Source organism: Natrix helvetica, assembly GCF_964273705.1.
Source record: "Natrix helvetica genome assembly, chromosome: 1".
NCBI lineage: Eukaryota > Metazoa > Chordata > Lepidosauria > Squamata > Natricidae > Natrix > Natrix helvetica.
Genome location: NC_138548.1, coordinates 229069478 through 229085438, shown reverse-complemented (window position 1 = coordinate 229085438; position 15961 = coordinate 229069478). Strand labels below are relative to the sequence as shown.

Genomic DNA, 15961 nt, shown 5'->3' with positions numbered 1-15961 from the left:
AATTCACACTTCTCAATACAGGCAGTCCTCAACTTATAACCACAATTGGGACCAGAGTTTCCATTGCTAAGCAAGGTGGTTGTTAAGTGAATGTATGACCTTTTTTGCCACGGTTGTTAAGCAAAACTGGCTTCCTCCGTTATCTGTTTGTCAGAAGTTGGCAAATGCCAATCCCATGTCCCTGGGATGCTGCAACCACCATTAATACATGCCAGTTGCCAAACACCCAAATTTCAACCATGTGACTGTGGGGGTACTGTGATGGTTGCAAAGTGTGAGGACCTGTTGTAAGTAACTTTTTTCAGTGCCACTGTAACTTCTAACAGACACTAAACCAATGGCTGTTAAGTCAAGGACTATCTGTAAAGGGTAAAAATACATACATCCACATCAAGAACCCCCCTGATCCAAACACATCCCATAATTCAATGTTAAATAAGGTCTCCTACATTTCTGGAGCACTGCAGGAGTTGTTTACAACTGATTATATACTACGTTATTCCGGCATTATATAAAGAAGCCATGTTCTACCAACCATCCATTCTTTTCTAAGAGAGTCAGATGAAGCAAAGCCAAAAAATGTTCAGTGGAGAAAAGGCACACCATACCAGTGGTGGGTTTCCATTTTTTTTTTAACTACTGCTTTGCTTGTGCGTGCGCATACGCTTCTGTGCGTGCGCAGAAGCGTCTGGGCGGAGCCTCCCGCTGCCGCCACTACTGCCTCGCCCGATCCAGGCCAAACCGGGAGCAACCCACCTCTGCATCATACAAATAAGTCACAACACGTGGGTGAAATAATATCTTTTATTTTCCAAATAGTGAATTACTGGCTAAAAATATTAGCCCAGACAATTTTCCTTCTTATTATAACCTATATAGAATCAAGAGTTTACCTTTCCAAAGGAAAAGAGAAATATAGCTGAACACATAAGAAAGTCTACTTGAAAGGACTCGTAAGGTAGAATGATGTCTTTAAAGATCCTTGCTCACATCTATTAAGGGCACTAGGAACATACCACCAGATGCCCACTAGGTGGCACACAAGTCTCACATGAAGGATAATGCAAGTTCTAGGAGTTGCAGCGAGGTGCAAGGAATGGATTTAAAACCTGCCCATTATGGGAGAGGAAAAAAAAGAGAGAGAGAGAGGTAAGGCAACATGTGAATCCTTTGAGGGCAGCATATATTTTTCCTAGCAGGCAACAGAAGAAGAGGCATCCACCCAACCCTGTCCCATTGGCACATGATGGACAACTGTATCCCCAGAAATGGAGATGAAAGTATTCCAGAGCTTTGTGATTGGGCCTCATAAGAGCCAGATGTACAGGAACAGAAACGATTACATGACCTCATAGCCACTGCGGATTCCTTTCATGAGGCAGCAGGCAAAAATGATGCCCAGGAGCTGGAGGGAAAAAACGAGAGAAAAGTTATTTAGCCCTGATGTTTTATTTAGAAATATCAAGGCTACTGCACTGTAGAAGCCATGGAAGTGCAGGGCTTAGGACGGCAGGACTGCAGGCAAACTCCGCCCACAGCCATAGGCCTCTATAGCCATGTTTTAACTGTGTTTGTGGAAGCCTGCTTTTTTGTGGTGTGAAATTCACTCTTTCAAGAACACAAACCGAAACATGGCTACTAGCTTCTTCTTCTTCAGCAAAACAAAGATGCAGGTAAACATGTTCCAAGGAGAACACGTTCCCACAAAACGGCAGCTTTTGTACCTCAAAGAAGGCGATGCCCAACGCAACTGCAGCCACGATCACGATGTGTTTCCGCAGCCAATCTTCTATTTTTTTCACACAACCCTGCAGGGAAAGAAAACAATGTCTGGAATTACACTCTCAAAAAACCAAAGCTGGAGCAGAAAACCAGTGCAGCATGATAGGCAAGGTTTGGAAGTGTGGAAAACTAGGAATAAGCTCCTACATGAACTAAGCCTCGCTGGGCGATTTTGGTTTAGGCCAAGGATGTCTAGCCATGGCCACTTTAAGACTTGTGGACTTCAACTCCCAGAATTCCTCAGTCCACAAGTCCTGAAGTGCCGAGGCTGGACAACCCTGGACGAGGCATATTCTCTAAGCCAGTGATGGCTAACCTTTTTGTCCTCGCGTACCAAAAGCATGCGTGTGTGCAACAGCATGCATGCGTGTCACACCCATAATGCAATGTGTGCATGACACCTGTGTACCCCGCGTCCTGCGCATGCATGCACCCCCTCGTGCGGATGCGCACATGCGCCCCCCAGCTCTGTTTTGGGCCTAACAGGCCTTCCTGAAGCCTCCTGGGACCAAAAAAAAAGGCACAGAGAGCCACCACACACCCCGTGCTCCCTCTGCCCCCCACGCATGCGTGCGTAACTCCCCACACATGCACGCGCCTCTGCTGCATGCGCAGCAGGGACCCAAAAATCAGCTGGCCAGTGGGAGGCGTGCATGTGGTAGAGCTGAGCTAGGCGACAGCTTGCATGCTTGCAGAGTGGGCTCCGTATGTCACCTGTGGCACACGTGCCATAGGTTCGCCATAGCCCACTTCACAGGGTTGCAGCAGGGATCTTATTAGGGCAGATTTCCCTATGCTCTGCCTTTTACAAAGAGTTCAAAGCAAAATGAAATGAATACATATGCCACCCCAATCACTCGTCATGCAAACCTCTTCGAAAGTATTCTGAGGCGTGGGGTTTTTGGTACAGTCCGTGGCATTCTTGCAGCAGGAGGCAGGTACTTTTCCAGGCTTCACGTCTGTGACATTATACCAGTCAGTATAACTGTTGATTCCACAGCAGGTGTACTATAGTTGGGGATGGGAAAAGACGAGAAAGAGGTGAACATTTTAATGAAATCGGGGTTTGAGTTTTGTAAGTCTTCAACACGTGACTTGCATCTGATTAAGAGGAAGTTTTTTTTTTTTATTAAAGGCACATTTGGGCCACATCTAAGGCTGGACGGAGCCCCAGCATATGTCCAGGTGAGCCACCCGTCAGCTTCATTCTCACACCTATAGAACTGTAATGGTTAAGAGCTCAGCCCTTTTCTCTCTTTTTAACAGACAATATTTGTGCCCCTATGTTGTATCTTTTTTGACGCATATTCCAACTATTCTGCTCCTGCAGCCAACGCTGTCTGATGATGTCTCCGTGGCCATGTGGCTGGCATGACTAAACGCCGAAGGCGCACGGAACGCTGTTACTTTCCCACCAAAGGTGGTTCTTATTTTTCTACTTGCATTTTTTACATGCTTTCTAACTGCTAGGTTGGCAGAAGCTGGGACAAGTAACGGGAGCTCACTCCGTTACGCGGTGCTAGGTATTCGAACTGCTGACCTTTCTGATCAACGAGCTCAGCGTCTTAGCCACTGAGCAACTGTGTCCCCTTGCAAACAAATTAGGAACCCCCTTTTTAAAACAAAAACAAAAAACATTATTTATACCATCACTGCTTTGCCAACCCTGGAGTTCTAGAAGCAAACTCACTTTCTTCTGCAATCCATCCAAAGTTTTTTTCACATCTGATTTGTTGTAATTATTCATTTCTTCCTGGATTTCATTTTTAATCACCGTTTTGACCTGGGAAAGAAAACAAAGGAAGAAAGGTGGTAAGACTCAAAAAGTTTCCATAGGATCTCATATGAAGAATGAAACAACTCCATTCAATGTGGATTCTCTAAAGGTGGACATCCTAATTTGAGCCCTAACCTGTACTCCAGCCTTTGCCTGTGCTGGCTGGGGAATGCTTGGAATTGTGGTCCAAGTCCTTTTTTCCCCTAGGAAGTTTCAATATTTAAGGGTAGAAGGCTACTGTGGCATCATTCCTGAAGGTCTTTCTTACCTTGTCCTTATAGATGTATCCTGTAATGGCAGCTGCAATCTCCACCAGGAAGATTAAAGTCAACAGGACAGCAAACTAAAGCGGGAGGAAGAAAATCTGTAAAGACGCTGGAGTAACAAATGGATCCCAATTGTCATGTCTCCCTTCATCTGGGATTTTGTGTTTAAGGAGACAAAAATGTACTGCCAGTTTGGCTGACATAACCCACCTCCAGATTAAGATTGTCTCTATTCAAGAAATAACTCTATCCCCAAACTGGAAAATATTTTGTCAAACAACTCTTCAATTCTAGTTCTCTATCATGGCTTCTCTTACATCAGAATGTTTGGTTGGGAGTTTATAAGTTTAGTATATATATATATATATATACATACAAACTTCTGTATGTCTATGTATGTATGTATGTATGTATGTATGTATGTATGTATGTATGTATATATATATATATATATATATATATATATATATATATATATATATATATATATATATATATATATATATATATATATATACATATATATATATGACCATCCACTCACATCACACTATTCCCTTTTGAATTATTTTCTCAACTGCAAAGTATTATTACAATACCACGGTGTGTAGTCATAATGCTATAATCTCCCAATATGGTACTGATGGAGGTTACCCTTATTGCCCACCATGCTACCTGATTCACCTCATTCGAACCTGTTTTTAAAATGAAATGGGAAGCTGGCAGGCTAAAAAGTAAAATGCTAACTTCCAGCAACTTTTTTTTTAATTCCAACCAAAGCTTCCAAACCCCACAAGCATCCTTAGAAAATAAGCAGCTCTTAACATCGCAGGTATGCCCACCAATTCAAACAACTGGGAATAGCAGTTGCCAGATTACATACGTTTGAGCCCCAGGGGCCTGTGGCTAAGAATTGTTCAGGTGGCACATTCCTAGGAAACATTTCTGCAATGGGAGATAGATAAATCTGCACAGCGGCTGAATAACAGTCTGCTTGATTTCTCATGGTTCCCATTTCCCCAGCTCCAAAAAATAATGCTACAGATCCGATTATTTGTCTGAATGCAGCATAAGACGCGGGAACAAGGTCATCAGCAATTCCATAGCCCCCCCCCATTTCTTCTTCATCATCATCCCCCCCTCACCGTGGTGACCATGCAGTAGTTCTCTTTCACTGCCCCGCAGCAACCAAAGAAGGAGATGAAGAATACTATGACGCCCACGGACAAAATGACAATGGGAGCAGCAGAAGCCGATGCTGGGCTGGTGATTGTCAGCGTGTTTTTGAGCTCAATTTGTACGAAAATCCCCAGGGCAATCAGAGCAATTCCGCAGAGCTGTGGAGAAGGAAAACAAAGCATCAGCACAGTGATGATGAGAAGCAGGGAAACAGCGATGTACGAGAAGTGGTGCCTCCTCTTCTCTGGATGAGGTCCAGATGAGACTAGTTAGGTATCTGTTGATGCTTTAATTACATTACCACACTGAGCAGGAGGCTGAACTTAAATAGAGCTTTTCCAACTCTGAGATTCTGTCATAATCTATGAAGGAAAATAGGCTACAGGTGTGCAAGACCTTTCACCCACCAGTTTGTCTCCTCCTAAAACCCTCATGCTGCTGAATTTTAATGGTCAGAAATTGGTGGCAATGCTTTCCTATTTCTGAGTCGTGAAATAAGAAAACTGAAATAATAATTATTTTACCTGCAATCAATCTCTTTGGTATCCCATGAGTCACTATGCCCTACCTGTTAGTCTGTTATTTCTAGATGTTTAAAATTTAAGCAAAACAATTGAATGGGAAGCTATGGTGCCTCAAACCTTTAATTTCAAGAAAACTTCAGATATCTATCTATCCATCCATTCGGGACATTGTTAAAAAATAAAAACAGATAAGAAAGCTTCACATATATATCCACCATCCATCCATCCATCCCCCAGGGACATGCTTAAAAAATAAAAACAGGTAACTAAAGCTTAGTATTTCATTTGAATGTTGCATTTCAAATGTGCTCACAACAAGCTGGGAGACCCGGTTGTAATGCAGGCCTTACAATAAGTTTATCACAGTCTTTAAGAAAGGAAAAAAATAATAGCTAAATTCAGGAAAACAGAAAACCACATCTCAATGTGTGGGTGATGCTGTTCTATGCACTATCACCACATCCTCCAGGGGACTTGTTTACGTGTTAATTTAGATCCTACCTTTGTTTCCAGAGTCCAAGGTTCAATAAAATATGCACATTCCTCTGTTTTTCTTATTAAAAAACAATCCGATAAGTTGGCTTGAGGGATAGCAATTACCCCAAAGTTACTCAATGAGCTTTCAGGGCTGATGGTGAACCTGAACCATCCCTGTCCAACAACTCAACCATCACACCAACTAGCTGTTATTCAATGCAGCTCCACAATCAATTTTCCTCTCTTCTGATGTAAAAGAATCTGTATCAACTTCGGTATTAACGATGGTCCAAATGTTATTCTCCCTTCAGCGCAAGAGTTAATCTAATCCCCTATTGCTGTGATGGCAAACCTATGGCACACATGCCAGAGATGTCACGCAGCGCCCTCTGTGGGCATGCCAGTCGTCACCCCAGTTCAGATCCGCTGCGCATGTGTGCGTGCCTTCCCCCAGATGGCTGGTCTTCGGGTCTCTCCTGCGCATGCGTGGGGCGCATGGGTGCATGCATGGGGGCTGTGCGCACATTGCATTTTGGGGGTTCGGGTACGTGCGCTCAGTCCGGAAAAGGTTAGCCATCACTGCCCTATTGTATATATTCCAGTGCTAACTTCAATTAACCCAGCTTCAGCCTCAAAATGGTGGCATAGGCAAATGGATACATTTGGAATGCTTCATGTTTTGTCCTCTTCCCCCCATGGAAGCATTCCCTCTCTGATATATTTTACAGGGCCAATTTTGGAGAAAAGCCTGCTAAATTAGTCTCTACCTGTTGCCTTCAGGTAAGCTGAGTGAAACTCCCATCAGATCATGCACAAAATGAGTGGGACGTGAAGTCCAATCCCTAAGCAGTGTAGCACTCTAGAAAGAGGACATTAGCTATTTTTGCAATATATTGTCTGTGTCAATAATCTGATATCCTCTAGATTTGTTTGCTTACAATATTAACCAGTTAGGAATTGTGTGTATTGCTGTCCAGAACAACAAAAACCTGGGCATCAGGTTATTTATTCTGAACAGCATCACAAAAGGGAATGGATTCATTCATTTAATTTCAGCACCATCCAACTCCGGAGTGACTCTTAAGAGATTTTAAGTGACAGTAAAGAAATAATTTCATGAATTCTATGGACCACATAAAAACAAGCTTCTTAAAAATGAAATGGGGACGGTAGATAAAAATAATAGGTTAGTATCTGGCTAAACTGGGACAAAATAAAGAAAGCAAGACCTGTGTATTATTTCCTATCAAATCATCCATACAATTATTAAAAATTGCTTGCTTAATACCTACTCATTAATCTAGTTATAACTTCCATTTTTAGAACACATAACACAACTGAACTTCTTATAACTTTTTAAAGCTCATATTGTTATATGCTACTGTAAAGGTGTCCTATCCTCTTACATTATCTCTCCTTCCAAGATTAGCAGGTCTGATCAAAAAGCTCGGACTTAATTCTGCAAGAAAACAACCAAGCTCAGAGAGCACCAAGGCCCTCTCATGCATGAAATCGTGAGAGTTTACATTAATCCCCCAGGTCTTTTTTGGTAGTCTACATTTCATAAACCAACCAAAGTTGGCAAAACTACCACACCCCAATGATATAAATCAACTAATACTAATTGATCTACTCAATACAATCCAAGTAAACAATTCACTGCACATTCAACCTTAATTCATGAGGGGCAATTGGGTGCTCATGAATTCCTGCCTAAATTAATATTAACTGTGTTTCTAAAACCTTATGCACTTTCATTCAAATATTAACCGGGTCCAACTTCTTTCAGGTCAGCCATTGCCAATGAGGTGAGATCACTTCCTGCACTTATAATGATGAACTGCCATGAACACGTCAGTGAAAGAAGAATCAAATGTGCCAATACCTCACACTTATTTTAGCCAGTCTAATGTGGTGTATGGCTCTCGGGGAAATACTTTCAAACCCGTGCCCTCTTTTCACCTTTCAGGTAAAAACCAAACCCATTTATATACATAACATTTAATTTTCAAAGCAATAATTATTGCTTTCCTCATTTAAATGAAAGGTCTTTCAATTTCCGGTCCCCAACAAATCTATTCATTTTGCAATAGCCTGTTTTTAAATGGCTCATGAAATCAGATATGTAAATACACCGTCTCTTGGTTTCCTTGTCTTTTAAAAAAATGCATATTTAATCTCACCAAGAATCTGGTTGCACACACCACAAATTTGGAACTCAAACGTATATGGAAACTTTCTCTAGGAAGATGACTAAGATGGGGGGGAAATTTACATTTTATACTTGAGACTCTGCTGCGGTTGGATTATATCATGTTATATATCAGACTTATATCAAGTCTGCTTTTTTTTTTAAAGATATACGTGCAGAAAATAGTTGTGTTCAAAACAAACCATGGCCTCAAACTATAAAACAGCAGACTGTATTATTAGAAAACACTTTGGCACATGTGCTTAACAGAATCAAATTACTAAATGGCCTCTCAACGAAGGCTAGCAAGGACAAAGAGACTAAAAGCTTCAGAACAGGAACTGCAGTATTTTTAAAAACAAACAAAAGATGATGATTATTTTTAAAAAAAAAAAGAGCGAGAGCAAGAGAGAGCACTTCTAATAGCATTAAGGCTAATCCTAATAAAAAGTTCTGGATCTCAAAAAAACGGAGTCTTCTCTCCAACCTTTGCCACACAGTTCCCAAATAATTAGAGCTTCCTGGAGTGTTCAGTGTTTACCTTTTACCCTATCACAGCAGGATGGACCCACCCAAAAGCAAAGAGCCTGTATCCTAATAGCACACACAGCTTTTTTCCACAATAGGTCAACCGTGAAAGGCAAATCCACAGAGAATTGTTTCTATTGTAACCCCAAGAACATTTTATTTGTATCTTGCCTTTTTATTTTTTTTAAAAAATAACTCATGGAGGCAAATATCCAGCACACTGTCTTCCTATTTTCTTCACAAACATTATGTGAGATGAGTTGGGCTGAAAAAGACTGACCCAAAATCACCCAGCTGGCTTTTGTGGCTAAGGCAGGACTAGAACTCACCAGCTCCTGGTTTCTAGTCTGAAGCCTTCACCATTAAACATAGGCAGCCAGCAGCCGAAATTATTTTTGATCCAAATCAAGGGAACATGGAACTCCCCAGATCTGATGTGGATAGAAGAGGACACAGAAAGGATGCTCACGGAGTGCACATTATACTTTTGATTTACGGCTGTCATTTACAGTAGATTGACCAACACTTTTTATGATTCACCAGTCTCAACATATTAAGGACGCATGCTTTACACGTACACACATGTATAGAGGACTCCTCCAAAGAACAAGCAGAGACCCAGTATTGGAACACAATGAAACGGAGCCATAATTAATTTGCATTGCAGAAGTGCTTTCAACACTTGGGATTGTAAAGCAATCCCTTAAGGGTCAGGTGCAAAATCATGTTTCCTTTCCAGCATCAGAAACAAGGATATGTTGACTTCCTTATATTTTTGAAGTATTGGGGGAATGGGTGGGAGAACAAAGGAGGGGATGGATTTATACTACAAACTGTGGATGCAAAATAACTATTTCAAATGGAAATATAAATCCTAAATGGAAAAGACCATCTCTACTGCTCCTTGTCACTGAATAAATAGAACAGTATTAACTTCTCTGTTACGGATACTGCTTTGATCAACAGGATACTTCAGGATTAATATTTCTATTGCAAAAGAGTTAAAAAAAGGTTTTAAACCTTTTTTGTCCCCCCTCACAGAATCTTCAATTTGTTTCTAAAATAAAATGAGACTCCTCATGACAATGATACGGATTTCCTGATTAAACTAGCACATTCACATGGTAGCCCTTCTTCCCTATCAATTTTCTCATGGATTTTTCATTCAGAATATACCTAGGAACATTCTTATGAATATTTGTCTAAACTGACTTTATACATCCCTTAGGTTTTCCCTTATACTAGGGGTCTCCAAACTTGGCAACTTTAAGACTTGTGGATTGGCTGGTGGAGAAATTCTGGAAGTTGAATTTCCAGAATTAACTTGCCAGGTATGGAGACCCCTGCCTTATACTATCGGGCTTCTTTCAGACAGCCATCAATCCTATTCTTTTACTACCTGCTACTAATTGTTTTTCATAGTCCTATGAAGAATACACTAATAGCCAGTTCAAATAGTTCAACACAAGTGGCACAGCAGTTACTGTTTCTACCTTGGCTTTTCCCTTTATATTCAGATTATTCAATTGTGAAGGGACGATACTGTCTGGATAGTCATAAACAGACTATCTTTAAACAGACTAAACAGAAATCATTTCCCAAATAACAGTCCCTATTAACTGCTATCTTTGTTTTTGCATTATAGCCAGGCAACATCTGGCTATTGTGTACATTAGGACAAATAATCCCACCAATTCCACTGTTCTGCCAAATAAAAGTTGGCTTACTGTTCTAGAGAACAAAAACCAACTATGATGCTTTTCCAAAATAGAAAAAGGACAGCTTAACACTTCCATGATTTGATTCCTAAACCACCCCAGATAATTTTTATATACAGCTAAATCTGTTCTGAGATAGATGCCAATTCTTGTCACTTTGGTCCAAACAGAATTAGAGAGAGACGTAGTCATAATTTATTTTTTCCTTAAGTACGAAACCAGCAAATGTTATGCTCACAAATGAATTTCCAGATCATACAGTTTCCTTTATGTAAATGGGGCCTAACAAAAGGAAATAAACTAGTATCTAAATTTCAAAGCCTGCACAAAGGTTCCTACACAAAACGGTTTTTTAAAATCACTGGAATGTAAAATTCCAACAACTATCAACTCCTCCTCCAAACAAATTTAAACAGTGGAAACCTAGCACATATTTGGGCAGGAGTGTGCTAAAAGGGTTCTTCCACATTATTTAGAATCTTGATAATTTTCCAAGAGAAAAAATGGGTTAATACAATTCTTCAAAAGCAGGCAAATAGGTATTTGAATCCAAGAACGAATGCCATTTTGCCACCAAAATATACATGCACATCACTGTTCAGGTACAATTAAAAACATGTACACAAAATCAGATTATCAAGATACTTCTCATTATTGAAATGTAGATGCTGATATATGGGACATAATAATACCACAAATTATTTCAGAGTCTAGAATTAGGGATAGCTTCTTTAAAAGCAAGATTTCACATTTAACTCCCTGTTCTGTTCCATTCCACAAGAGTGCTCTTCACCCAGTTATATTTATCATTTTGATTGCATTAAGAGAGAGAAAGAGAACAAACATATGGCTAATTCGCCCTTCTTGCGGTTGGCAAAATAAATATTATACAGTACTAAGAAAGGTCAATAGTTCCTATCAAGTTCCTATCATCTATTTGGTCCAATAAAAAACTCCTGTTTCTCCAAAAGGAAATACTAAGTTCTACAAGGATATTGGGCAGCTGGAAAAAACACTGAATACCTTCCTTATATATTAGCTCTTGCAATTGAACAAATTTAATCCAATTGTATCGACATAAAACACTACCAAGTGCTGTTGGGAAAAAACAGTATCCTTTTCTAGTTACAAAACCTCAACTGATCCCAGGTTTCCAGTTAAATAGCATCCTTTGCTAGCACCTGCCCCTCATAAGCAAAACCCACAACAAACTTTATTTTTGTACATGCATTTTTTTTTGTACTACTCTGCCAGTTCACCAACAATGTATTATTACTCCATCAACTCTAGCTGTAGCTAGGTATTAAAAGGTACTGATTTTTTTAAACTGTATTTTTTTGCAGAATTTTCTTCATATAAAGAAAAAGTACATATACAAAATATAAAAAATATTTTAAAAACATAACAACAAAAAAATGAGAACTGGGGTATTTAAACTCAAAATAGGAAAGCTACTTCAGATCTTGTTCAGGCACACTCATGTACCTGTCAGCAGTTCCTTTAAAAAAATTGGCCCTTTTGGGGGGGCTCACATGATAGTCACCGGGACCCTCAGAAAATCCTGGATATGTTTGAGTTAAGGAGACTGTAAAGACACAACCACAGGGCAGTAATAGGGCATGTCCATTTCATGTGAACCAATGTCCTATTTTACACTTGCAACAAAATGAATAGTCAGCTTTTAAAACTGTCTGGTTTGTACCACCCAGAATTTGTCACATTAGGCATTGACAAGGGATGTAGAAAGCGAAGTTTATTTCTGTGGTTGGGCAATGTAGCAAGTCATGCTATTTCTACAGAATTAGGATATGTAATCCAGATCAGTAAAAGAGCTTTGAAAGTCTCACTAACATTCCACAAAACCTTGTTTGCCAACACCAGGAACTGGGCCTGCGCTGCAAGCAGATCTGCAGCAACCACTGGCTTTGTTACCATACAGAGAATACCACAACGGCTGCTATGGTAAAAGCAACAATTTCTGCCACATCAGTCATTGAAAGGATAATACGCAGCTTCTAGTCTAACAGGAAACCACCAAGTTCTGGAACTTGGTGTCTGGCAATTTCATTGGCCAAACTGATAGTGAAGTCTCAAAACGTTCAGCTCTTTGTGGGCTGAACTTTCTACTTCAGCAGTTCTTCGTGTTTTTTATGGAGAGCTATTTGTGCGCTGGCCAGTTTTATACCAAGTCAGTAGTTTAGCATCTGAAACCACTCCTATATGGAGAGGCAGAGAAGCACATCTTCCTTCTAGCATATTAATTATATTTACCCATTGTAATAATAGCAATAATGTGGTTTGTTTGGTTTGGCTTAGCAGGCCATGTAAATCCCAATTGTTTTAGTTAAGCCAGTTTTGCAGAAGTTGAGTGAACTGTAGCTTACTCAACGTGATGATTGAACAAACCATGACATAGTAATGCTGTACGAAGCCAACCATTTTCTTACAACAGTGGTTTCCAACCTTTTCACTGAAATCTTTGTAGGACTACCGCAGAAGTCTAGGTGAGCAATGCAAAATCCTGTGGGCACCAAGGAACAGCCAACCCTTTTTCAGGTATTATCCCAGTGACTTCAAAATTAATCTATAGAAATACAGTTGAAATCTCATGAGATTTTGATGCTCTTCTCCAAAATCTCACCACAATTCAATCAGGAACACCAATACCTGGTGGGATTTGGTGATCTTACAAGATTTCAATTATTTAAGGAGTACCGTTAAAGTGAAGTTTAAATTTGCACTGGTAAATTAATGTGTTTTGCTATTTTCAAATTGTTTGGTGTCATGGAATCATACTCTAATTCACTTTTATTTTTGTTTTCAATCCAGGATTTTACATATGGGGCTTTTGTACTGAAAACGATACTGTTCTTGGAAAGGCATTACTAATTAGTATTAGGATTTCTTCTAAACCTAGTGGTCTGATTTACCAGGAAAATTACTGATTTAATAGCTTTCAGGTATACAAGGAGAAATACCTCAAATGTAGAAATATAGTACAAACCCAAACTCTGACCAGGTAAGCAGGTTAAAACTATAAATCTAGAGTTCTTCTACTAATGTTTTTAAAACCTGTTAAATACAAATGTCTGGCCAGGCCTTCAGGAACATGTAGTAGCAGATGGAAGCTTAAACTAGCACCCCATGGCTATATATAAAGCTTCTCCAGGGATAATAGCACTAACAGAAACCAAACATATTCCAAGTAAACATACCCCAGAAAGCTTGGCTGGGGAAGGGACCCAATAAGTAATCCATAATAAGTAATCTTCACCTTTCAGAATCACCCCCTCCCCCACTTAACTTACCCAGAATATAAAGTTGAAGAAAAACATCAGGTATTTAACACATTTCATCCCACCTTCCACGCCCATCTTGCTTTTTTTTGTTTTGTTTCTGTAGGGAAAAGAACGAGGGGAAGAAGAAGAAAAATCATTACAAGAACAAGGAGATGAAAACAGTCTTTATTAATAAAATGGACGTTGTTTAAAAACACACACACACACAAAGGAAACGGGAAACTTTCCCGAGGAGGCAGAAATAAGAGACCCGCAATTCCAGGAATCGTGGTCAGCTCTGTTGAAGGAAGGGAAGGGGAGGAAACCCTGGCCGAAACCCTTCTCTTATTACTACTGTAGTAACTCGAAAGTACCGAGGGGAAAGAGCGAGCGGACTAAAAACAGGACACGCGCTCCCGGCCAAGAAGTTCCCAATCCGGGACAACACCCAAACTTCCCGTCCCTCCCGCCCCACCTTGCTCCCTTGACGTAAGCCCCCGCGAGCGCCCACTCCCTGCCCCAAGGCCGGTCCTTCCCCGCCTCCCACACACAGATACCCACCACCCCCTGGAAATGTTTGCGTGTATATTGTGTGTGTGTATTGGGGGGCAGGGGGCGAGACGGGGAGGAAGGGGAAAGAGGAGGGGAAAAGAGGCTCCTTGAGCAGCGTGGCAGCTCGCCCTGCCGCCTGCCTCCCCCGATCTGAAACTACGTCCGCTCCTAAAGGCGTCGGGTCCCTTCCAGCTCCGCCCTGCCGTCTCTTGCTAAGCAGCGCCAGATTTCACAACCTGGAGCCTCGAGACGGGAGTGGGAGGATGGCCGGAGAAAGGGAGGGAGGAGGGGGAGGAGGACTGGGGCAGAGTGGGGGGAAAAGCCCCCCAAGAAATTGTCCAAGGCAACTAGCGACCCCCTCATTGCATTTCCTCCCCTCTCTCTCCTTTCTCGCCCGCTTTTTCTTTTTTTTAAGACTGCCACTCAACCCGTCGCCCCCCCCACCTTCTTGTCCTTTGGCTTACCTTCCTCCTCTTCAGTCAAGGGAAAAAAATAAAAGAAGAAGCCAGTACCGACAGGCTAAGGAGAACGGAGTAGTAAAAAAAACCAAAGCGCCGCTTCTCCGCCTCTTATACGGTCCCCCTGCTCTCTCCGCGTGCGCCTTCTGCCTCCGCCGGCGTCACTTATTCCTCGGCTCCGTCCGTCCCGCCCGGCTCCTCCTCTTATTTTCCCCTCCTGCGCCGCCCTCTTAGCGAGGGAGCCCAGCTGCCGGTCATGTGAAGGGAGGAGGAAGGAAGGGAAGTTAAAAAAAAAAAAAAGGGCGGCCAGGGAAGCGAAACCTCAGCTGAGGCTCCGCCAACTAAGTCAACAGGATGCGTGGAAAGGGAAGATAGCGGGAGCAGCTGACTCCCTCGGGCGTCCGAGGAGCGCTGACTTTCTCCGGCCTCTCCACACACACATACACACAGTCACAAACGCTCCCTCCCTCCCTCAATACACACAAACTCCCTCCGCCCGTCAGCCAGGAGGACCCGCCTTGGGTCTGGCGTGGAAGACGGTGCGGCTCAGTCCGCTCCGTCGGATCGGAATGAGTAAAGGCGGCGAAGGGGGAAAGGAAAAAAGCAAACACGGCCAAGCAATTCATAGGAAAAACTTTCCTCGCGCGCCTGAGGGACTCCTGCATCCGCCTTTCTAAATTCGCTTTCCCCGGAAGGAGTGTAAAGAAGCATTGAACTCGAACTCGGTGTATAGGTAGTCCTCGATTTAAAGCGGTTCGTTTAGTGACCGTTCAAAGTCACAACGGAACTGGAAAAAAGGGACTCGTGACCGGGTTTTCACAGTTACGATCGTTCCAGCGTCCCGCAAGCACTCAAATCAAAATTCAGGTGCTTGGCAACTGATTCATATTTATGACGGTTGCATCATCCTGGAGTTATGTGACCCCTCATTTGTAACCTTCTGATCAGCAAAGTCAATGGGGAAGCTGGATTCACTTAACAACTGGGTTACGTATTTATCAACTGCAATGATTCACCTAACAACTGAGGCACGAAAGGTCATAAAATGAGGGAAAATTCACTTAACCAATGTCACACTTTACAGAAATTTTGGGCTCAATTGTCTAAGTTGAGGACTACTTGTATTAATTGCTTCAGGAGTGGGGCATCGTATAATACAAGTAGTCCTTGACTTACAACAGTTTGTTTTGTGAGTGTTCGGAGTTATAACGCCAATGAAAAAAGTGACCTA

At 41.6% G+C, this 15961-nt stretch overlaps 1 protein-coding gene across 1 annotated transcript; it reads right to left on the bottom strand.

The window, feature by feature from the left end:
- Window positions 1-790: 790 nt before the first annotated feature.
- On the bottom strand, window positions 791-14934 carry CD63 (CD63 molecule). The gene is made up of 8 exons (XM_081933527.1): window positions 14737-14934; window positions 13751-13838; window positions 4971-5162; window positions 3828-3902; window positions 3473-3565; window positions 2653-2790; window positions 1725-1808; window positions 791-1405 (listed from the first exon to the last, which is right to left on the bottom strand). Exons 2-8 carry the CDS (start codon window positions 13814-13816, stop codon window positions 1340-1342), a joined length of 714 nt encoding a protein of 237 aa, XP_081789653.1. The 5' UTR covers window positions 13817-13838; window positions 14737-14934; the 3' UTR covers window positions 791-1339.
- Window positions 14935-15961: the final 1027 nt, after the last annotated feature.

Excerpts from the sequence above, each read along its gene's own strand:
- CD63 (XM_081933527.1), bottom strand. The coding sequence starts at position 13,816 with ATGGGCGTGGAAGGTGGGATGAAATGTGTTAAATACCTGATGTTTTTC. Across the intron at positions 5,163-13,750 it reads TCTTCAACTTTATATTCTGG|CTCTGCGGAATTGCTCTGAT; the intron begins GTAAGTTAAGTG and ends CCTTCTCCACAG. Across the intron at positions 1,406-1,724 it reads TGGGCATCGCCTTCTTTGAG|CTCCTGGGCATCATTTTTGC; the intron begins GTACAAAAGCTG and ends TTTTCCCTCCAG.